This window comes from Macrobrachium rosenbergii, chromosome 48 (assembly GCF_040412425.1).
Source record: "Macrobrachium rosenbergii isolate ZJJX-2024 chromosome 48, ASM4041242v1, whole genome shotgun sequence".
NCBI classification, from domain to species: Eukaryota; Metazoa; Arthropoda; class Malacostraca; order Decapoda; family Palaemonidae; genus Macrobrachium; species Macrobrachium rosenbergii.
This window is the reverse complement of record NC_089788.1, coordinates 24,935,860-24,959,316: the sequence shown is the minus strand read 5'-3', so window position 1 is coordinate 24,959,316 and position 23,457 is coordinate 24,935,860. Positions and strand designations below refer to the sequence as shown.

Here is a 23,457-nt window from a genome sequence, read left to right as displayed (position 1 = left end):
TGGCAACTAGTGAGCCACTCACACACCTCAGTCGGAAGAATGGCGGGAAACGAAGAGCTTCTACTTGTTGCTTTGCTGGTGGTGACATGGTGTGGTGGTGTGGGTAGGTGGTGGTGACATGGTGTGGTGGTGTGGGTAGGTAGTGGTGACATGGTGTGGTGGTGTGGGTAGGTGGTGGTGACATGGTGTGGTGGTGTGTGTGTGGTTGGTGACAGGAATGGGGTAACTTTTGTGTGTAATAATGAATAAACTTGTATACGTAAGCACAGTAGATTCTTTACTTGCCTTGTGAACATGTAATGAAACAGGAAATAAAAATAAACATAAAGGACTTACGTATTTCTTTCTTTTCTGAGAGGGGTTTCTCTTCAAAATCAGGAATGAGTTTCACCATTATTGCATTCCAGCAGTTCTGCTTTTCTATCTTATTTGCATATCCCTCACAAGATGGGTCCCATAGTGCTGGTAGTTTTCTATTTCACAAATGAGGTCCTCCGTGTTCAGCTTCTCCTCCACCTTCTTCGAAATTGTCCTTGATAGGTTGTCTCCTTCCATCATGGGATGATGGTGGGTGTCAAACTGAGCATGAGAAGCTGGCCAGTGGGCAGCGGTGGCGGACACTGGTGGCTACGTGTGAAAGCTTCCATTTAAAACAATGCTTTGCAGTGAGTGGCGGCAACCGTCAGTGTCCGCCACGTGTTGCGGGAGCGAGACACCGAAATATCTGTTGCCCGGAAGTTGTCTGCTTGGGACACTGCTGTTGCCTCGTGTGAAAGGCTCCATTTGATAATATGGGAGGCAACTAGTGTCCGACACCGGTGGCGGACACTAGTGTCCTCGTGTGTAAGGGCTCTAAGGTATACTTAACGACACAACAGCTGCCCTGATCTACCTGGCCCAGGAAAGAGATCAACTGTCGTAGGAAGCACACGTTCGTGCTCCGACTAACCCTGTCCTTTGTCTTCCTTCTGTCTGTGTTGCTTAAGTGAATAGCCAATACGTGCGTTGTTCAAGAATTCTGATTGTCAGTTGCACTGCGCAAGCAACCCACGTAAACGGTAACTCTGAAATTGACAAGTAGTGCTGATTGCTGGTAACTCTTCTGTACTTCTTTCCATTTTTTCCCCCGTTCAGCCACCATTTACGAGAGAACCTGGTATAACCATATTTCTTTTATGAAGTCTAGTGAAGTTGCATAAGCCATTCCCGTGCAGCAAGTACGAATTAGGGAAAGTCAAGTGTAAGAAAAAATTCAGGGAAGCCTTGGATCCTGAGCCCCCATTGTTTGGAAGAAAAATATCCTTTACCAATACTAACTGTGTACGATATCCGCTAGTGTACAAACACCGTTGTGTTATTCTTTACTGAAGCAGGGAAAATGTCCGACGTCGAGTAAGTGGTTCATGTAATTTCCCTCGCTATTACAGCACATTATTCTTTGTTGGGACTGGGTTGGGTAACGAAGGGGTTTGATGTAATTTATTTGTTACAGAATTAATCCAATTATTCAATCATAGTTCCGACTGGCGACCAAATCCAGTTAAGTAATTGTCTGTCTTTTGGGGGTAACTTTTAGTTTCAATTGACAGTTTAAGTGTATCTTCGGCGGAACAGGGCTACATAAATTACAGTAATTAATTTAACAACTCATTAGTCAAAGCCCACACATAACGATATATATAATTAAAAAAACAAATTTATGGCATACGTAAAAGTTGGGATAGACCTCAAAATAGAAATAGAAAAAGCGGAACGGAGAGAAAATATGCATGAGAGTGAGTTTATGATAATCATCAATCTTCATTTATCGGCGACGAATCATTAAACAAACGCATTTCTAGATCAACAGCTGTTAAGAAATGACTTCGAAATCATTGAAGCAAACAGTTATTTTATAAAAACAAAACCTTACAACCTGTCATAAACTTGGGGGCAGAAACAGCTTGACTGTTAGGGGCCGTCATACCTGTCCTCATTTGGTCTGTTAGGTTGGTCTCGTTTATTTATCATGTTCTTGAATAACTACTGTAGTCCTAGCTGGGTTTGTGCATCCATGTCTTTTCGTACTAAAACTGTATCATAGTTTTGGAATTTTTTTTTAGCTCATAGGGCAACAGCTGGTGTATACAATTGAAATTTATTCAAGGCAACAAAAGTTAAAGCCAGAAGCTGAGGTGAAAACATTTATAAATAGATTGAAACTGGGGTAAAAGGCCTTCGTCAAGTCAAGACAGGACACTTGGTAAAAGTTGCACAAATACCCAAGTCAAAGTACACCTTAGTTACATGAAAACAGTAGAAATCAATAGCAAGATGAAATTTACCATCATTGCGCGAGGATCTATAGAAATTAAATTAGGAATTGTAGAAATTAACAGGGAACTTGAAGCTCACCCTCAGTACACGAAGAGCTGTGAAACCTAACATGGAACTTTAGTTCAGTTTGATAATTCAGTATTGATCTTATTAAAACGCATCATCAAACTCGCCTTGATTGCACAAAGGGCAAACAAAGAGTATTTCCCAGTAAGAGAAAGAATATAAAGGTACGCGTATGAACATAAAAATGTCCTCCTACCTTTAACGACCGTAATTGTTATTGAATGTTGAATTGAAACAACAGTGTACTATTGTCATATTTATAACTGTACTATTGTCATATTAATGTTGAATTGAAACAACAGTGTACTGTTGTCATATTTATAACTGTACCATTGTCATATTAATGTTGAATTGAAACAACAGTGTACTATTATCATATTTATAACTGTACTATTGTCATATTTTTATTGACTATTTTTCTGTCTTATTTGACTTTCAATCAAATTTAGATATTAGGTTTTGCTAAGTCAGGTTTTGTCCCACCTATTATTCCATAGAAAACTCTCTCACCAGATTTAGTTTCATAGAATTATATAAGTTTTTACCTTTAAATATATTTATTTTTGTGTTTACACAAATTTTTGGTTAATGTTCACCTTTATTTTGTACATGATCAAAATGTAGCTGCGATGTATAATCTCTCCCTATTACCCCTTTTTTATTCTTCATCCCCAAGATCCTGAGGTGTTATAACATAACACCCCCCTTTTTTTATGAAGAGTTCATTAGAATATCCTTTCCCAATTAAAAGGACCGATTACGCATTTCAGTACACCAACACAAAAGTAAAAATAGAAGTTTATCCAAAAAGAAAAACCTTTGATTTAAATCGCTCGACTGCATATACACAATTCTTTTGCAACTAATCAAAATAAGAATAAAGGTCTAAATATTTTATTCAGTTTAATTTGACTGAGTCATTTTCACTCCGTTTTGGAATGGAAAAACAAATGAAGTTAGAATTAAATCTACGCACATCGGAGGGAAAAATGAATAATATGTAATACATTTTGTAAGCTTTCAAACCATAGCTTAAAAAAAAACTCACTGTAAAATAAAAACTCTTGTGTAGTTTGCCAGGATAAGATGTAAGATATATCAGCTTAATAAGAGACAAGAATGACCGAAACTTAAAATTTTTATCATTCATGTTTTAGAAGCTTGTCGTGAGATTATGTTGTCTGTGTTGTAGCACAGATTTAAGTTCATATCTATTATTTTCAGCCTCTCGAAAAGAACGACTGCCAAGCTTTTGAATTTTCTACCCATATCTTTGTTTCTGATACTGTTGTAACACATCCTTTCCTTTTCTATTTAACTTCTTCGAGCCTCGGCTAGAAAATGGCAATAAGTTGCCCGTCCCGCTCGTACTTTGCGCCTGAAAAAAGGGAATCTGTTGGCGGTGATGAAATGAATCCGTTATGGCTGCGGGAAGACCTTTCTTCAGTAATTGATTTTAGGAACTAACGGATGTTCTGCTCGATAGTTATTCGTATTAGCCCTTAACATTTGCCAATACGTAATTGTATTACATAGCGCTTCTAAAGCAATCAGACCTACAAATGCCGATTATTACACAAATGTATGATTGAACTTTAGCTTTTGAACCATAACTATCGAATAATTGTTTCAATTAAACACCACTTGCCGCAGTACTAGTAGTCTGCAAGTCGCTTCAATGGTCGGGTTTTACTTGCGCACCAACCTTTGTTATACATTGTTTGAAACAACTTGCGCTCGCATATGAAACGTGTTTGACACTACGTTGATACACTGGAAATGGCAACAGTATAATCGTATTGGGGTGGGGGAACAAAGGAAGGGAATGGCAACAAACATTGACATAACGATAAGGGGCCTAGATGAAGGTAGTTATCGTGCGAATAATGGTGGTGAATGGTGTGAACGCAGAAGTGACTAATGGTGGCGACTTGAAAGATTTCTAGCTCATGGATGAATTTTTTGACAAATCCTTCAAACCTAGCGAAGAAGAAAGTTACGTTTTCGAGTATACTGTTACTGTGTAGATATTGAAATCATATGATAGTAACGAAACGAGAACCAGTTGGAGACTTACAGGAGAATAATGACAAGCATTACTGATAAAAAAGTAAGAAAAGTTCGATGTGGCATTACATGAACTTAGAAAAAGCTTACGACAGAATCGATAGAGCCGCGCAGTGGAGGTTTTTGACCCAGTTATAGAAGATAAATTTTTGAGTATATGAAAGTCCTTATGAGGGAAGTGTATACGGGTTGGGGGTGACTTGTGTAAATACTTAGAAGTAAAAGTGGGTCTGAGACAAATGCATACGAGTATTACGTCTCCGTGCCTGTCCCGTATCTTGTAGGTGGAATGATACACGGATTCAGAGAAAGGAAACTACAGTAGGCTTACATGCGGATTTCTGTAATGAGAATATGGTTTGTGAATGGGATGTGGAATGGTTGATGATATAGTACTGATTAGGGATTGCTTGGAGAAACGACAGAAACCACTGAAAGTGTTTGGAAGTGTTCGCAAGAGGAGAAAATTGAGAGTAAAAGTGAACGAGAGTAATGGAGACTAGGTTGACGAAGTAGTGAATGGTAAAATGAATAGATAGTAGGATGGAGGATGCGAGTGACAGAATAGGCGAAACAAGAAATGCAGCTGGGTGTGAGCAAAAGATTGTAATGGCATTTTAATGGGTTATTGAATCGAATTTTGAAATTCCTCCAGGAAGTTCGGTTGACAGAAGACGGATGGACAGCCGTCGCTCCTTCTCCGGCTGATGGTGAGTGTTAAAACTATTTTTTATAGACAGCAGTTGTATTCTCAAAATGTGGTATTGTTAAAACCTTGGTTAAAACAATGTCCACTGTATTTTTAGACACCTATCGCTTTCTCCGGCTGGTAGTTTTAAAACGATTCTAATTCTAACGTTTACGTGACGTAGTATTTGCATCTGACTGAGGAGTGTTAGAGCTGTTTTTATGAACACTTTATGGGTCAGCCGTCACTTTCGCTGGCTGATTGCGGGTGAGGAAAGTAACTTTTATTCACATTGTTATCGGACAGCCGGAGAAGCGGCGGTGAAACTATCTCTGTACAAATGTTGGAATAAAGTTTCTTTTTTTATCATCGGCTTAAAGGTGAGTGCTAAGATTTGTTTTAATTTCATATTTTTATTGAACACCATTTATGCTTACAATATCATGTCAGACACACAAGCATTTTTTTTTAAATGCGGCAACTGTTTTCAGCAAACCTCTTGCATTCCCATCATCATCATCTCAACTTTTTTTTTTCACTCAGTTTTCCATTCTTTATCATTAACATAAGGAAACTGTAGGTGCTATTTATCTAGAGGAAAAATTTCTTTAAACAATTAATTCCTTAATTCAAAAGTTGCTATAAGCATTAACGACCGCTTACTTAGGTAGACAAGTATGCAACAGGATGTATGAAAATAGGGATGGTTGGGCCCAGTTGGTTTGTAAGCATTCTCACATTTTTTACTGGGGCTGACTCGTAAACAGGGCTAAGGAGAAAGCAGACAAAGGCTATAATTATGCATCACCTGTTGTCTAGGTAGCATCGGTCCACACCCGCGAGAAATAAATAAAAATGTTTCCCCTTTGTGTATGACTGTGTATATTTGACTAGGATTTTCTACCCCTACGAGAGAAACGTATTCATAATTAACTCAGCACTTTGCGTGAATTATGATAATGTACAAAGCATTATTTTATTACAAACTCAGGATTTCCATAAATCACATGAATATACAATGAATGAAATTTACATATGCATCCGCAGACACAAAGACCATGGCTGTATTCAAAAGTCCCTTGTTTACTTTGGCACTGGGAGTGCATAAATAATTTATTGCAATGATCTGTATACAAGAACATAAGGGGATTGCAAATCTGCATTCAAAATATATAAAACACTGCATTAAAGGTCCGTTTGAGATTGATTTTTTCCCATAATTGTCATTCTTGTCGTGAGTTTTCGTGCGAATTCTTATATAAATTCTAATATTGGTTTCCAACTTTGAAAACTTAACATCTGAAAATAAATTGCGCCTAAAAGGTACCGTCATACAAGGTACCGTCTGTTGATTTGATATATAATAGCTGTTTATCGATATTATGCATTAAAGCGTCAAAACCATTGCCTCATTCTTTTTCCCTTATATTGCTGTTCCTGTGTACAAATATTTTTTTTGTTTTTTCATCTTGATTACTTTTCCTCATGTTTCTCATTTTCATAATAATATCAAAATTTTTCAGTTTTATGTCATTTTTCATGTTGAAGTCGATGTCTTCAATCAAATTACCAGCAGAAAGATATGATTCTTGTTTGCGTATCATTAATGAAGAGTTGGGAATTAAATACAGCTTTTCCTTCCAGTCCCCGCAAAATTGATTTGTCTAGTTTTAATATGGTCCAGTGATTCGTTCCCAAAGGTAATTCGTGTTGTGAATTTGCTTAAAGCTATCTTTATTTTCTTGATAAAACTTCCCTCTAAACAACACCGTTTTGCAGTGATGAAATTTATTAACAACGCCCGAATGATAATATGAAGATTTTAGCTAAATGAAACGCGGTAAACTGCTTGACTTGGGAATCTCAACGGAAAGTTTACGTTGCGTGATAAATTACAGCAAGTTGGAGGAGGGACTGACATTTTCACCAAGTTCGAATAATTAATCTTTCCATTGAGCCCATAAAGTATAAAGTACAGAATATATCAAAGAGAAATATTTCGGATTTCTCCTTCGTAAGATATTTGTTCAAGGGAATGGTGCGTGATTATCAGAAAACTGGATTATATAAATGATTGAAGGGACGCACCAGCGGGCGCGAACACACACACACACATATACATATATATACACACATACACATACACAAATGTAGTATCTGGTCATGGACGATGCACTTGCCTATTATAATTCCCCATGGGTGTAAGTTATTCCAAAAGTACGGTGGATTCGAGTTCAAGTAATTTGTGGCTTAATATTTATTAAATATAAAAAGTTATGTATATTTGACAATATCACATATATATATATATATATATATATATATATATAAATATATATATTTATATATATAATATATATATATATATATATATATATATATATATATATATATATATATATATATATATATATATATATATATATATATATATATATATATATATATATACATATATATTTTAAATTTGTGTGTAATTATTTTACGTCAAGTTGAATGATCAAGAAGTGCATTTTCAAATTGAAATTTTACAAACATTTTATGAGATTTTTGTTTAAATGTAAATTCTCAGAATTATGAGAACTAATACAAAAAAAATACTAAGTATTTGTTAAAAAAGAACTTTAAAGACTCGAACTGAAGCCGGTGGTGTTCCCTGAAAATTATTGGTTAATGATGGGTCATTTAAATATGATTTGGCCAAATGAGATTGAGTCATCGGGGATATTCCACCAATCTTTTAACAACCAAGTGAAAGGATTATATCGGGATTCTTATCAATCATACTTGAAGAAAATCATCATAGATTAGATAGTTTGGTTCTGTCATGAAGTGGTTTGTTAGTCCTGTTGGTTACCCAAAACCATTTATTGTTCATCGCGTTGAGTTCGGGCGAAATATTTTCGTCTTTAAGTTTATTTTATTTGTGTAATCTCTCTCTCTCTCTCTCTCTCTCTCTCTCTCTCTCTCTCTCTCTCTCTCTCTCTCTCTCTCTCTCTCTCTGCCTCACACTTACAGTGGAAACTATGCGTTTACAAGAACTAAGCCAGACACACACTTTGAGACTCCACATTCTGGCCCAAAGTATATGGCCATGCACGGGGAATTTTGCTCATGTTTGTCACCTAACCCGAGATTTGTGGAAATACTTTAATAAGTTGTTCCTAGAGAAAAAATTGCTTATTTACTCAGACTATCATTAGTAGTGAGTGGTTATTAATTTGCAAAATCTTCTGAAAATTATTAGAAAATCTGATTGTGAAAGTGCCATACAGAAGAGAAACTGGAAAAGGGTTGTTGCAAAATTGAAAATATATGATACTAGATTCCAGACTTGATGGTACTATAATAGATGTCATTATCGTTGATATATGAAAGAGGGAAGGCAGTCTGAGAATGGATCTAGACTGAGAAACGAGGTTAAGTAAGAAAGAAATAAAAAATATTATTTGCATATAGCCCAATAACCCATGTGACTAATAAATGGTTCGAGTGTTTTCAGGTAAGTCGAATGATGTACACTGAAAGCATAGCGAAATAAAATATTGTCAAACGGGAGGAGAAAGGCCTATTTATCAGCCTTTTCGTAAGGGAGAAGGAAATAATACAAAATGTATGCAAGCCTCAGGGGCGGAGGTTAAAACAGTGTGAAGAAACCTTAATGTTACCGAATGTTAGTAAACTGTATGTCAAAAGTACGCACGCAGATACAAACACACACACACACACATATATATATATATATATTATATATATAAATTTGACTTTTACTGGAGATATGTTTATTTTGAATGGCCACAAAGGTCTTTTTAACTAATCGACTTATCGCATTTCTATGGAAATGCCCATTACTCAAGGAATTAGGACGTTATATATCCATATTTAGATATCTGAAGACGCGAACAGTAAATCACTTCCTTAAGAAAGCAAAAACCAGCTGAACAATTGAATGTTTAAAGTGTCACTTCCTCCTTTCGCACTGGAAAGCGCATCAAGCGAATATGCTTATAAACTTTTGAGGAAAATATGATTATTCTTCGTGGCCAGTTGACTGAAGGTTTGGAGCTTCCGTGGAGTTGTTTTGACAGACTGTCGTCTCTCTCTCTCTCTCTCTCTCTCTCTCTCTCTCTCTCTCTCTCTCTCTCTCTCTCATATATATATATATATATATATATATATATATATATATATATATATATATATATATATATATATATATGTATATATATGTATATATGTACGTATATATATGTATATATAATTATGTATATATGTATATATACATACATATATGTATATATACATATACTGTATGTATATATATGTATAGATATGTGTATATATATGTATATGTATATATATGTACGTATATATATATGTATATACATATGTATATATATATATATATGTACGTATATATATGTATATTCATATGTATATATACATATATACATATACATATATTTATATATGTATATATATATGTTTATGTTTATATATATATATATAAATATATATATGTTTATGTTTATATGTATATATGTAAATGTATATACTGTATATGAATATATATGTATATATCTATATGTATGTATGTGCATATATTATATATGTATACATATGTGTATATATATGTATATATATATATATATAAGTATATATATATATACATATATGTTTTTATATATATATATATATATATATATATATTTATATATGTATATATATATACATGTCTGATTATATATATGTATATGTACACATATGTATATGTTTATATACATATATATAACTACATTATATATATAGATATATACATATTGATACATGTATACATATAAATATATAGTATATGTATATATATATATATATATATATATATATTATATATATATATATATATATATATATATATATATATATATATATATATATATATATATATATATATATATATATATATATATATGCATGCTTGTCTCGTTACCTTTCGAACTGGGTGCAAGATATTGTGGTCAGTGGCCAACAGTTTTGTTTTATTCACTATTCAAGTCAACAGAGATACAATGGTTTTTTTTTTTTTCAGGTGGCAGTCCCAATTTATATTCCTTCCGTGGCACTGAGTAGGTCCAGTTGTTAGTTGAGTTTTTTTTTTTCCTCGAACGGGGTAATTCTAGAGGGTGTTAACCTTCTGGTTCAGAGGAAGTGTTTTGAAATTAATTTTGTTTTTCATAACACTGATAATATACCTTATTCCAAAAAACTCGAAATGTTGGTTTCTCTTCCCCCAACGGTAGGGATTATGATTTTGATCGTCACTTGGAGATATTTGGTTTGGACTTTTTTTCATAAGCTGTTTTATAACTGGAATCTTGCATGAGTACCTTTAATTCTTGCTTCCAAAGAACCAGCTTGTCGCTCATCATCACTCCCACTTTCAGAGGTCTTACCCTCCTTTTACTGAAGAACTTTGGAATGGTTGTCTTGGTAGTATTACTATTGTTGATGCTGTGAGGCTCGAGTTTTGCTAATTTGTGCTTATTTACTGTATATATAGAAATATTTGTTTATTGTACGTAGTTATTTTTATTTTCTTACTTCGTGTGTACCCTCTAATAATTGGGGCTTTACTGCAATGCAAGTATTGACCGTCGTTTATATCCTTTAACTTCTAAACCTAGGGTGAGTCCGCAGTACAGGAAACTTCCACATCATCCTCTACTTAATATTCAGTAATTATAAATATCGTTCATGGGTAAGTGAGTCAGTTTCAGCTTTACATGTTTCGTCACTCACCTTATACCGCTCAGGCACTTGTGCTATCTAGATATTAAGGCATTCCATTGTAACGCCTCTTTCACACCTAGCAGTACTTTTTCCTCTCATTCTCCCTCTTCCTCCTAGCCCTGTCGAATTTTTCGTACTTTTCACTTAACCTGTCATTCTCTCTTTGCGTGTGACAAACCACCTCAAAATACTGAGTTTTCTTTTTCAACTACTTTATGTTAAGCTTTTATCACTTCAGAGTCATATCTCGCACCTCTAGCCCTTTCAACCCTTCCTATTCCAAGTATACTTTGCAGACGATTCTCAATAGCTTCCATCTTTTTTTTTTGTTTCAGTTGCATTTGCCATCCACATTTAACTTACATGAACACTTCGCTCAACCATTCCAGCGCACGATTCATATACATCCCTTTTCAAATCTCTTGCAGAGAACGTGCTACCTACTGTATATGCTCTACCTTTTCTGTGACTCTTCTTTTCTTATCATCATTTGTTGCATTTAATCTGAATCACCCGTTTCCATTCCTCTACTGTCCAAATTAACATTCGTTGCCGTATCTTCTTGTCTTCCATTTACCCTAATTTTCCTGATACGCTAACATTCTCTTTAGACTTTCCTATAGCCGCTGTGTGGTATCACTGTTCACTGCTATATGATCTGCAAACATTACTCACTCAATACTCCATTTTTATCCTTCTCACTTCGACATCACTCATCGCTCCATCAAAAAAGGAAAACGTGGAGAAACTCTCGACTACAAATTTCGTCGGAAATCTTTTAATATGCTCTCCTTAGCTATTCTTGTACACCGAAAATTCTCAGCATATACCTCATTGTTTCTTGTAAATTTATCATATGCTTTTACAAGGTCTTTACTTTCAAACCTCTTACATAATTTCACAACAAACACCTCTTGTGCATACCCATATCCTTGTCTGAATCCACACTTTTCTGTTAAAGGCCATATATTCTCAGTCAGAATCCTTTGATTCACCGTGCCTGTTATAGTAAGTAATGTTTAGGTCTTATAACTTTTACAGCTACGCTGTCGCCTTTACCTTTATGCAACAGAATCTCTCCCCCATCCAGACATGTCAGACAATCCCTGATCAGCCTCTTGGTCACGTTATCACTGCCCTACTGCAACAATTCCCCCAAATTCCATCAACACCTGGTGTCATTCCATTCTTCTACCTCTTTATTGTCCTCATCATGACCTCAACAGTAAATTCCAGTAGCGTTCTCTAACTTATGCTTACTTTTTTCATTCTTTTATCATTTATCTATGTCCTCAAGAGTCACTTCCAGTAGCATTCTAAAACTTAAGCTTTTTCATTCTTGTATCATTTAGTCCTGTTTCTCTTTTTATCTTCAACATTAAAAAAATCTTCACAATTTTCAATCCATTGACCCCAGAACTTCTATCACTTCAGACAGCATCTCTCCATTTGCGTATTTTATTCTGAGATCAAATTGGTTCATTAACATTTCTCTGTAGAATATCTTCTTATTCTCTTCTCTGTATAAATCTGTTGCTCATGTTTTCCTGCCCATTGTTGTTACTCGCCTTTTTATCTAATTTGCTTACTGATTATCCTATCCATCTTTCTGTATAATGGTACATCATTGTTTCTTATTAAATGCTGCTGCACCTCAAATCTTCTTCCCCCCACAAGATCTTTCATTTTCCTATCCCATACTTAATTGTTTTATCCCTCTTGCTACCCTCCTGTTCCCATAAGCACTTCTCAGTCTCAGTATGACCTCCTTTAAGAATTTAACAAACTCATTTTGTCTTTAACCCTAGCTGCAAGTTATCATTTTTCTTCTTATAACTTCTCCCCACTTCTTTTTCATCATCTTTGCTTGTTGTTATTTACTTATACTGCCATATTTTCACCTTTTCCTTTTCAACCTGAACACATTTCTAAACTTTCACTTCAATCAAATAATGACCAAATAACTCCAACGTCTCCCTTTACCTGTAGATTCATCAACATACTCTTCCATCTACTCTGTACTACTACTTTGGCAAGCTAGGTTTCTCATCTTTTTTTTCTCAACTATATATATTTTATTTTATTTCCATCAGTCAGGTTTTTTTTAAGTACATTTCCTCAAGGCACACTACATTTTCATTTATGGCAGAACCTCCATACCTACCTAAAATATCATCTATCTTTTATTATTTGTACATTCAGATCACCTAGCACAACCACCCTTTCATGTTCTCTAACTCCAGCCAGGTGCAAATAAAGAAGAATCTCTTGCACTTTGATTTTTTTCTGTTCGTGGACCATGTACATATACGATAATATATACAGTATATATATATATATATATATATATATATATATATATATATATATATATATATATATATATATATATATATATATATATATGCACATGCATACATTATAATCTCTCTGACATGCATTTATATATTATATATATATATATATATATTATATAAATATATATATATATATGTATATATATATATATATATATATATATATATATATATATATACTGTAATATATATATATATATATATATATATATATATATATATATATATATATATATATATATATATATATAAGCTCCCTTTTATAAAACTAGACTCAGTGATGTTTCTTTCCAGTGCATTATTAGAGTCAGCTATGTGTTTTGCCGCTGCCCAGTTGATTGTGTGATTTTCACTAACGTAAAAAATTCAGCTGTTCATCTCTGCATAACTTACATGTCTTTAATGCCGTCCTATTATCTTTTCCAGTGTATTTCCAGTTTGGCAAATATAAAAGTTATCATAAGACTTTAATAGAGTTTTCTGTACACATCCCGTAGCATTGTCATGTGAGTTCTTTAAGTTTCTTTGGTTTTTGTTCTTAAATGCCACATTAACTCCAAAATTCTCAAGTAGATGGGGAATATCTTTGAAATTATTATTATTATATGGTAGTGCTAGCAGGTTTTGTGTCACAAGTTTCATTTTTATCATCATAAAATGTCTTTCATGCCGCTTTTAATGCATTGCCTTATACAAAGTCAAGATACTGGTATTTAAGTTTTTCTTGCCTACATTCCCATGTAATTCATTTAACGTAACAAAGAAATATTTATTTCCGTTCTCTGGCTAAACACATATGTCGTCAACATACCTGAACCTTACTACATTGCGTGGAACAATTTTGTTAATTTTGCTTTCGAAAAGTTCCAAATACAAATTACCCAGTAGTGGAGATAACGGGTTACCCATTGCCATACCAAAATTGTGAGAGTAAAATTTCCCGTTGAATTCAAATTCCCTGTAGTTCAAATCAAAAGCAGTTATGCAAGACCCTGTCGTATACAAAGAGAATATGGAACAGGACTTTGTCGTCAGTCCCAAAATACCAGTTACAGAGTGGCCTTGCATAATTCCGTGTGCGTATATATTTACTTGGCATCATGGGCTACATTCAACCCCCTTGGCATGAATACGTTGTCGTATTAATTTTATTGCTCTGTTCCAACAAGGATATGGGGCGATGAGGCTTGATTTGTGACATACGTTTATGAAACTTGCTTGTAATTTTGGATCATTGTATTTAAAGAGCAATGCCACTCATTGATGGACCAAGCATGTAAGTTCAAATCTGGATAATGGTGATAGATATTTATATCTTCATCTGACGTCTCACTTGAAGTAGAATTGCAAAATATCTAACACCTCTATAGATATTCACCTCCCATGAAGGTCGAACACAGGACTCTCGAGGGAAAGCCGAGGACACTTCCGATTGAACCACAAAGGTCCCATGAAAGAATCTGGAACTAAGCACACCAGCCAGTTTTATCCCAACTTCCTGGATTAGCTCTTCTAAGTGGATATCATGGATTGTGTGTCTATTTCCAGCAGGTCTATATTGATAAAGTCAACCAGTCTTAATTTATTTTAAACACAACATAGCGAATTAGTTTAAACGCTTATTGTAGGGGTTATAACTGAGACAGCCTATGCTCCAATCAGATATTAATTATCAAATAATAACATAAAGATATATATTCCATTCCTCAGTGTCATCACTCAATAGCAGAGTTGGAAATAGTAAGATATCATTACTGCTCTTACTGGAAATAAATTATGTGCCTTTACGAATATATACTTTTAGTAAAGCGGTGGCTTGTAAAACAAACTTTTAGAAGGAACTCAGTGTCCTAGATATGGCTCTTAACGCCAATAGATATCATTGAAAAAATTAAATCCCATACAAATTCATAACTGGTAAAACCTGACTTTTACAAGAAGCACAAAATCTAAAGATATCTTGAGGGTTGGCGTTAAGTGGCGATCCTATGGATAGAATTAAGCATCCAGCAAAATGGTATTTAAACTGACCCGAAGAACAAGGATGGGCTAACAGGTATTTAGTGCCACCACTGAATTGATTAACAATATCAAGATGACACTGAAAATCTCCTCAGGAAAATGAAGGAAATCCCGGTTTCCTCTGCCGACCAAACTTTTCGACGTTTTTTGACAAAGTCTGGCGAGAAACGAAGATAGGACACGATGTAAACTCAAAGTTTTCCTCATTTTTCATTTTAAAATAATTTTACTGGGAGGGAGTGGGGGTTGTTGTGGTTCGTCTTTACTTAACGGTGGCCTTTATGGCCACGAGTAAACGCTTTGCAGACCGAAGTTTTATTTTTTTTACTTAGGTTTTCGTTTTCAAGGGGACTAAAAATCTCTCTCCAGCTTTCTCAGGCACGATCATCAGAGTACAGGATAGTACTTTGCAGACTTTTTCATAATTCATACTGTGTGGTTTGATTCTAGATTGTCATTTCTGCATTTTTAATTCTCTCTCTCTCTCTCTCTCTCTCTCTCTCTCTCTCTCTCTCTCTCTCTCTCTCTCTCTCTCTCTCTCTCTCTGGCTACCTAACACACGTGTAGCTCGATGGGCTCACTTGACAACTAGCTTTCGGTCCCGAACCGAATGAGGAGCAAATGAGAACAGGGCATTCCCAAAATATCCAGCATGACAATCGTTGAATTATTTACTTGGTTATTAGTCGAGTGCTGTTGTTGGCAGCTATGTTGTTTCTGGATAGGTTAAACTATGTAAATTTTCAAATTATATATATATATATATATATATATATATATATATATATATATATATATATATATATATATATATATATATATATATATAAATTTCTGACTCACATCCGGATCAGAACCCAGGTCTTTTAATTGAAAGGCAAGGGCGTTGACCACTAGGCCATAAAAGTCTAAAAGAAGTTGGAACCTGAGAGCAATTGCACCCAAGGATTTACCTGGGCAAGCTAACTACTTGCACACCAGCGAGTTTTCCCCAACTTCCCGACTCAGCAATGACCCAATTGACAGCATTTCATTCGAATTATCCCTTCTAAGTGAATAAGGTAGAAATAATCAACACACAGTCACGTGTGGAACAGAAATAAATTTCTGACTCACATCAGGATCGAACCCAGGTCTTTAAATTAAAAGGCAAGAGCGCTGCCCACTAGGCCATACAAGTCTAAAAGAAGTTGGAAACCTGAGAGCAACTGGGGAGAACTCGCTGGTATGCAAGCAGTTAGCTTACTCAGGTAATTCTTTGGGTGCAGTTGCTCTCAGGTTCCAACTTCTTTTAGACTTGTATGGCCTAGTGGGCAGCGCCCTTGCCTTTCAATTGAAAGACCTGGGTTCGATCCTGATGTGAGTCAGAAATTTATTTCTGTTCCACACGTGATTGTGTGTTGATTAATTTCTTGAGGCGCTGGGTTGCTTTTAACTTTTATGTTTCGGTTTTGATATCTATATTTTAACATTAATAATTTTACTGAGTCCTATGTATTGATTTTAATTGTTGTTATTTTTGTATTTTAGCGTGTATAAGTATATACAGATTTTATGAGCTGCTAAACGCCTTACGTGAAAAAATTGAAGTTCGAGAAAATGTTGCAAACAAACCTGAGCATGTAGAGTATCTCTCCCATTGGATTAATCCTCACAAGGACATTGGGCACAGTCACGAACTGAAACTCTGCTTGTTTGGCGTTCGGAAAATAAACCTCCGGTTTCCAAATGGCCTTCACTAAATTGGGGTCGTTGAGATCCAGAGGCTGCATAATGTCTGCGTGGTTGAGTCGTTCGTCGACCCAGGCTTGTCGGAGGTACAGGTCCACCTGATAGTCCTGGGGAAAGAAAGACATTTGAGAGATGAGTTACGGAATTAAAGAGTATAATGATTGAAGGTATCACACGATAATTAGTCTGCATCATAGGTGAACTGGCACAGTTAAGTCGGACAGACATCGACTGAAAAAATTCTGCAGATGCAGTCACTCTCGAGTTGTATGTGATATGTACTCTTTAGATTTATTCGCAACACTCTCTCCGAATCCTGTTATTGAAAATGTCTGGTATTTGAGGATGCGGAGATGGAATGTGGAATGTCTGACATTGGATGATGAGATGTGTAATGTCAGACACTTGGAATGTCTAACATTGTATGATGGAATGTGGAATGTCTGACATTGGATGATGAAATGTGGAATGTCAGACATTGGATGATGAAATGTGGAATGTCAGACATTGGATGATGGAATGTGGAACGTCTGACATTGGATGATGGAATGTGGAATGTCTGACATTGGATGATGAAATGTGGAATGTCAGACATTGGATGATGGAATGTGGAATGTCTGACATTGGATGATGGAATGTGGAATGTCTGATGTTGGATGACGGAATGTGGAACGTCTGATATTTGATGACGAAATGTGGAATGTCTGGCATTTGATGACGGATTGTGGAATGTTTGACAGTGGATGAGGGAATGCGGAATGTCTGACATTTGATGACGGAATGTGGAAAGTCTGACATTTGATGACGGAATGTGGAATAGCTGACATTGGATGATTTAATGTGGAATGTCTGACATTTGATGATTGGATGATTTAATGTGGAATGTTTGACTTTTGATTATTGGATGATTTAATGTGGAATGTCTCACATTTGGTGACGGAATGTGGAATAGCTGACATGGGATGATTTAATGTGGAATGTCTGACATTTGATGATTGGATGATTTAATGTGGAATGTCTGACATTTAATGACGGAATGTGGAATATCTGACATTTGATGATAATAGAGTGAAATATGAAAAGTCTTACTTTAGATGATATTATAGAATTCATTACTGTTAGCTAAAAGCTCCAGAGTCTCTGGTAAGACTGAAAGTGTGAGAGGAGCGTCTGAAAGTGGTTGTGTGCAGGAGTACTGCCATGATGGTAAATGTAAACGGGAGAAATGTATAACGAACATTGTCATGCATGCTAAAGAATGGTAACTAATAATTCATACAAATATTTGGAGAATAATGCAGTAAACAACGATTAAATGAACGCAGAGTTAAATGACTGAGGGAGTAGAGTAAGGAAACCGTGGATCAGTCATGTGTCTTAAAAAACTCGTCTCAACGATGTAAGATAGGGTTATTTCACCAGTTTTAATGGAAGCGGAATGTGTAAATAGATTTTTAAAATAAATCTTTGAAGATATGGAGCAATGTGTATTGAAACAGTTAAGATATAAACAATGTGATGGAAAAGGCAGGTGGAAAGGTAGATCAGTAATTTTTAGGATGTATAATTCGTTAGTCTTATGATTTTTTTTTAATCCAGGCTAGCATCTTCGTAACGTGCCTTTCCTTTTTTACTAACCTTTTCTTTCTAATAATCACGTACAATTTTCACCCTTTCGCCTGAAGTTTCATTATCCACATTTCATCCTTTGTGAAATGTCCCAAATTTTCATAGCGCTCTCTCTCTCTCTCTCTCTCTCTCTCTCTCTCTCTCTCTCTCTCTCTCTCTCTCTCTCTCTCTCTCTCTCTCTCTCTCTCTCTGCAGCTTCATATTTCCAGGCAAATCATGGTTTATTAAAATCACTCATTCAAACTTTGTGCTTCCTTTTATTCCACGGGCTCTCACCTTTATAAATTGCTTTTTTTCATAAAATCCCACATCACAAAGGTTTTTAGCGCGGACAGCATCCTGCCAGTCTCTGATTACACATCATCTTATTAGATTTAATTCATCTAATGGAGTTTGAACCCTGGTAAATTATGGAGAAATGTAGGCACTCCACTCTTTTCCCGTAGGAGGGATTTTATCAGTTATCGTACCTGACTGTTGGGACGAAAAACTAATTAGCTTCGATATCTCGAGGGAAATGCTGACTCCTACCGTGTGCTCATTTTAATTTTAATTCGGATTAATACTTCGAGAAAACAGAAAAACATAACTGAAGCCTCTGGCAAAGAATTGACATGGAAATTTATTTTTTTATTACCTCCTTGTTTTTCCTTTCACAAACCTCAAAACCCTTAAATTTTTTTCCCATGTAGCCCTTGGGGAATGAACACGCAAGAAGAAGATAATTCAGGTCTCTTATCTTGGTTATTAGATTTCTAAACTCGAAAGAGGGACGTCGTATAAGAAAAATAGCGTCCTCAAGCATCAAAGGAAGCGCCATTCCTCGTGACACTCTTGTAGGTCTCCCTCTCCCCATACCTTCTCGTATAGCCTGTCCATGTTAAGACACGAGGGTGAAATAGTGTTTTCCCCTGCGTTGCGTGTTCCATAGAACATAACTGGATAGCCTTCCTAATGGTAAAGGAAAGCTTTTCCACCTTCAAAGGGAAGGCGAGAGGCGGATTTCGTCAGGTCAGATTAGCGTATCTGATTTGGAAATTAGATTTTCTTTCCATTTTCTTCTTGTTTATGTCAATGTCAGGTCTCGCGTGCCAGGCTTAAACAAAGAGGTTCGAAAATATGACCCAGTTTTCTAACTTCCAAACCGAGCCCTGACTCCTGTATTATACTGCTTGGATGTTTATTTTTGAATTTAATAGCTGTGAAAATGTAATAAGTCATACCTAATTTTACACAGGATCATATGCCAGTCTTGAATTTATTGTGATGCAACATACGATTCTGCCTAAGGTAGTTAGATATTAGGAGTAATTCCTCTGGGCACTGTGTGTTAATCAGTGTAGCGCTTACAATCTTGACACTCATTTATTAAATTGGCTTCGAAGTTTGATAGGATTTCTGGATGTCATTTCTGTTGGGTTCGGTAACTGCCACCATGTCAATTATATACCTTGCACGTATAATATTTTTACAGCGAGTTGTTTATTGTAACGAACATATCTTTTCTTAAAGTAACTTATTAGTAGTACACTGTCAGTGTTAATAATGTTATTAATGCTGTAGTAAAAATTGAGCCTCATTACTGTTTACCGAAAATGGTCAAAAGATCCGCTGTTGTATATACACATGCATATTTGTAATTATAACAACAGAAACTTTCGCATGTTTTCCCAAATGCCCCTTCGGCTATGAATATGGTCAGAATGTAAAACATAACGAGAGCGTAAACATTATTAAAACGAACGATATTATTAGTCAAAGGGTCATTCAAAGGTTTAGTTATGGATGAATTGCTTTTCGAGTAACAATTTTGTGACAGAACTGCATCGAATATAAAATTTAGGCCAAAGGCCAAGCACTGGGACCTATGAGGTCATTCAGCACTGAGACGGAAATTGATAGTAAAAGGTTTGAGAGGTGTAACAGGAGGAAAACCTCGCAGTTGCACTATGAATCAATTGTTAGGAGAGGGTGGAAAGTAAGATAGTAGGAGGAGAATATGAAAGGAGGTACAGTGAAAGGAACGAAAGGGGTTGCAGCTAGGGGCTGAAGGCACCTGCAAAGAACCTTAAGTAACGCCTACAGTGCACCGCATGAGATGCACTGACGGCACTATTCCCATACGGGGACAATTTTGTGACCAATAATACCGCATCCTCAATGATCTCCGAAGTGGCGGATAGTCATTTGAATTTTGAATCTTGTAATTATCTCGTTAACTACTCATATTTGTCGCTATTAGAATAATTACGCGTTATTTTATTTCTTATTTGTATTTCAGAGATCTTTCCTAGACAGTGACCCCCAGATATGTATCCACCTTTGCGGCGTGTTTAGTACAAACCCGTGGGGGATGACCGTAAAAACATAAACAAAAGACTTTAAGTATCATCAAGAACTATTAGTCTTAGATAACGACCCCCGAACTTTGCTGGGGGTCACTATCTAGGAAAGATCTAATTTCAGTTTATAGCTGAAGAGGAATGCTGGAAAACGTGCGAAAGTTCCCGTTGTTATAATTACAAATTGAGTATGTAAATACAACTGTGGATGTTTTACCCATAACAAAAAAGAACCGCACAGTGTTCTGTGTGCGACATTTTACCGAAAACATTTAACTATTTTCCAGCAGAAGGCAAACATAAGAGTACAGGACCAGTTGTTAAAATGAAATTAGTGTATTTTTCCTTGTATATGGTTATATGTCATTTGGTAAAGAGGTAAGGTATGCTGTGATAACAGATAGGTTGCTCTTTTTTCGATTAAGAGAGTCATTACAGTAGAAGTCGAGTGTTCAGAGACGAAATCAAAATAAAATTCTATGACCAATTTGAAGTATTTCATTTGCAGTAAAACTGTACACGAATCAGTAGAATCACCGGCTCTCTCTCCTCTCTCTCTCTCTCTCTCTCTCTCTGTTGTGCAATTAAGTGTATGAATGAGTTTTGCAACTTGAAGCGAAATGATTATGAAACAGCTAACGGCTCTTTAAGGAAAAGTTTTACTTCTCGTTCTCATGGAGAGGTACTGACATAAGTCAAGTGTTTAATTGAAGCTATTAATAGAATAAATGCTGTTGCAAAATGTCGCAGAGTTAAACTGAGGAAACAGAGAACAGCCTTTGATGTTCATTCCCATTCCAGGAAGTTGCCCGGAGAGGAAATGTTAAAAACGAGCTCTGTGAAGAGGCGAACTGAACTAAAATAACCGAAAACTGGAAAGGGAGCAGGAAAGTTGAGTAAATATATTGCTTGCGAATGTGAACATATTCAGGGTAGTTAAAGTTCCGAGTAAATGTATTTTAGTTGTTCATGCGCTCATGAAAGTTTTAAATATATGTATAATTTTACAGTTATCAAAGCACTGGTTAAAATACGGTTTGGAGCGTGAGTGGAAGCTCGGCAGACGCACACACACACATATTTTTATATATATGTATGTATGTATGTATGTATGTATGTATGTATGTATGTATGTATGTATGTATGTATGTATGTATGTATGTATGTATGTATGTATATATGTATGTATGTATGTATATATATATATATATATATATATATATATATATATATATATATATATATATATATATATATATATATATATCGATATATAATCGTCTAGGTCATTAATAAATTCTTCATCTCTTCAAGCCGTTTCACTGAAGTCCTAAAAAAGGGTCTTGAGCTATCACGGTATTTCGCCGTCTTGAAACATCCAGGTAAATGGATCATTTGCAGTCATGAAAGTCGGTATTAATATAATATTTTGATTTTCGAATTTCCTTAGTTAATAAGTTACTCTGTGCCGTCACTGGGTATTGTAAGCACGTTATGGTATGTTTTTCATTCTATTTGCAACGCAAATTCGAAAATATTTTGTTTTTTGTTGTTGCCAAAGGAAAGTTTTCTGCAATGAATGTTTTTTATAATTATTTTTATTGGGCTCCATTTTCTCAGTTAACTCCAGAGTTTTCCTTACTAGATGAAAGAAGAGAGAGAGAGAGAGAGAGAGAGAGAGAGAGAGAGAGAGAGAGAGAGAGAGAGGAGTTTATAAGCCCATAAAGGGATTATTTAAAATGTCCCCTGTGGCCGTGACATTTTTCATTACGAGAATAAAATGCGTGATGACACAATTTCGATTTTGGAAGATTCTTGTGTTGAGGAGCGGGGCGGCAGCTGTCAGCAGAGTTGAAGGCCTGACAACCATATCAGAAGGACCGCTCCCTCCAGGGAACTGACAGGCCGCCCCTCCGAGGAAATAGAAACCTGTTGGAACACACCATCTGCCGACGCGTCGCCGTAGCACTTATAAAGCCCTCTTCAGTTTGCTGCTGCAAAGACCCGCCAACGCCTCCCCACTCCTGAAGAGGAGGGAAACCACCTTCTTTTATGTGGCGCCATCTACCGAGTTTACTCTCGGGGAGAGAGAGAGAGAGAGAGAGAGAGAGAGAGAGAGAGAGAAGGAACACTCAAGCACTTTCCTTTCTTTTTTGTGGGTTCATTTTTTGTTTTTCTGTCTCCAAAACAAAAACTCGGTGCCTTGGAATGAAGAGGAGAAAATTGTCCGGGCGCGTAGGCAATTTGGGGAGAGGAAAGTCAGTATTTGCTCCTCTGCCATTCTTGAAGAGATTTTTAGCATCTTGGGTAAAGAACTTGAGTTTGCCACACAAACACAGACGTTTTTCTTAACGCTTTATTGTCAGAAAATTTACTAGACGTCAAGAAAAATAATTTATTGAAATTCTAACGATATTCTGTTAGATGAAATTTATTAGATACATTCATCAAT

General features: G+C 35.7%; 1 protein-coding gene and 1 long non-coding RNA gene across 3 annotated transcripts in view; one reads left to right on the top strand and one right to left on the bottom strand.

Moving 5' to 3' along the window:
* The window catches only part of LOC136831292 (uncharacterized), a 59,562-nt gene extending 52,181 nt beyond the window's left edge, over positions 1 to 7,381 (top strand). The window contains exon 3 of the long non-coding RNA XR_010850829.1: positions 5,105 to 7,381. This is a non-coding gene — a long non-coding RNA (uncharacterized lncRNA). The remainder of the gene's footprint in view (positions 1 to 5,104) is intronic.
* LOC136831291 (glycine receptor subunit alpha-2-like) overlaps positions 1 to 23,457 on the bottom strand; it is an 805,495-nt gene that overhangs the window by 100,577 nt on the left and 681,461 nt on the right. For both annotated transcript variants that reach the window (XM_067091412.1, XM_067091413.1), the window contains exon 5: positions 16,918 to 17,141. In XM_067091412.1, the coding sequence (XP_066947513.1) occupies positions 16,918 to 17,141 (224 nt within the window). The remainder of the gene's footprint in view (positions 1 to 16,917; positions 17,142 to 23,457) is intronic.